The 1,547-nt window shown below is 36.5% G+C and overlaps 1 protein-coding gene across 1 annotated transcript in view; it reads right to left on the bottom strand.

Moving 5' to 3' along the window:
• The window catches only part of LOC122357793 (protein NipSnap homolog 3A-like), a 4,109-nt gene that overhangs the window by 1,018 nt on the left and 1,544 nt on the right, over positions 1 to 1,547 (bottom strand). The window contains exons 3-4 of the mRNA XM_043257373.1: positions 1,136 to 1,297; positions 569 to 718 (exon numbers count right to left, since the gene is read on the bottom strand). Coding sequence (XP_043113308.1) covers positions 569 to 718; positions 1,136 to 1,297 — 312 coding nt within the window. The remainder of the gene's footprint in view (positions 1 to 568; positions 719 to 1,135; positions 1,298 to 1,547) is intronic.

The raw sequence follows: 1,547 nt of genomic DNA, 5'->3' as shown, positions 1-1,547 counted from the left end.
TTTATTCCTTTGATGTTAATTAGGATTCCCTATGAAGTGATACAGCATTTAAGGATTCTTGGATGGACAGGAAGTTGAGCAGCATTTATAGATTTCTTTTACTTTATAAAATGATGTGAAAGACCATTTCCACCCCTGAAATAAAAAAAAGGTAATTGTGACTTTTTATCTCACAAATACGACTTTTTTCTCAGAATTGTGAAATATAAATAAAATAAAATAAAAAGTCAGACTTGTAATATTCTGAAAAAACAAAGTCAAAATTGTGCCTTTATGTGACAAAATTGTGAGTTTTAAAGTCAGATTTCCCGAGATATAAGGTTCTGACTTTATAACTCACAATTGAAAGTTTATATCATGCAACACAAAATAATTTTTTTTAATTCAGCGACAGAACATTTGTCTTTGTTTAAAAAAAATAAATAAAAATACCATTCCAAAAACAATACACAAAAAAATAAAAACAAAGCTACTGACTCGGCAGCATACATTTAAATTACAGGCTGTAACTATAAAATATGATTTCGCAATTGTTTTAAAACACACCTGCTTTCTTGTCTACACTCACCTTGATTGAGCTGTCCAAATTCAGAGTGAAACACCCCGACTGCATGGGCATATCCTGAGCCCGTGTGGGTGCCCACTGCTGCCTGAAACGCCTTGCCCCACACCGCAGGACCACCTGGCTTCATCTGGAAAGTGGCCAGCTCGAAAACTCCTACCACAAAACAACGCATCGCAAGAAAAGCAGTTTAGATCAGTTTGCCTAGAGCAATTAAAACCTGTATAATGTTTGTTTTAACAATTTGTGAACGTTTAAGCATATTTGTAACGGAGTGTCTATTTACACTAAGTGTAAAAAAGCCCACCTTGTTGGCAGAGGCTGTTTACATCAACTTAAAATGAGTATCTATATCTAATTGCTATTTGGTGTTAAAGGCATCTATTGCGATTTTCACTTAGTGTAAATAGCCCTTATTGTTATTTACACAGTGCAAACAGCCACTGCATCTTCATAATGACAGAAAGGGAACTATTCATAAATAAATAACGATTTATGTTTATATCACCTATAGTGATTTCAGCATGCATTGGTAAAAGTCAATGCATGAATGTTAACGCATGTAGTTCTCACCTCCATCTTTGGGTGGCTCCTGAACTTTGCTCCAGGGTACGAGGTACGTCACCTCATTATCCTGAGAGCTCAGCATGGGCATCGCTTTAGAGATGTACTGCTCAATCCAGTTGGGGTCTTGAGCCAGGGCTGCCCGCACCGATGCCCGCTGAGCATAGCTGTCTGAACACCATTGCAGCAAAGACAGAAAGCAGCATTTCTTATAAAGTAGCATGTGAGCTGCACTGTGCTTTTAGACCTTTTAATTAAAACACATACCATCTTAGTAAGATTACTTTTTTCAGCATTAACACAAGAGAAAAACTGTCATCTTGATGTTGCGTTATGGTCATTTTTACCTGCGAATGATTTTATTTTTACTGAAAATGTTAATGTTATCGCAAGTCTGCACACAAAGGGTATACAAACTTCC

This window comes from Puntigrus tetrazona, chromosome 14, assembly GCF_018831695.1.
Source record: "Puntigrus tetrazona isolate hp1 chromosome 14, ASM1883169v1, whole genome shotgun sequence".
NCBI classification, from domain to species: Eukaryota; Metazoa; Chordata; class Actinopteri; order Cypriniformes; family Cyprinidae; genus Puntigrus; species Puntigrus tetrazona.
The sequence above is the reverse complement of the archived record's forward strand: the minus strand, read 5'-3'. Positions and strand labels throughout refer to the sequence as shown.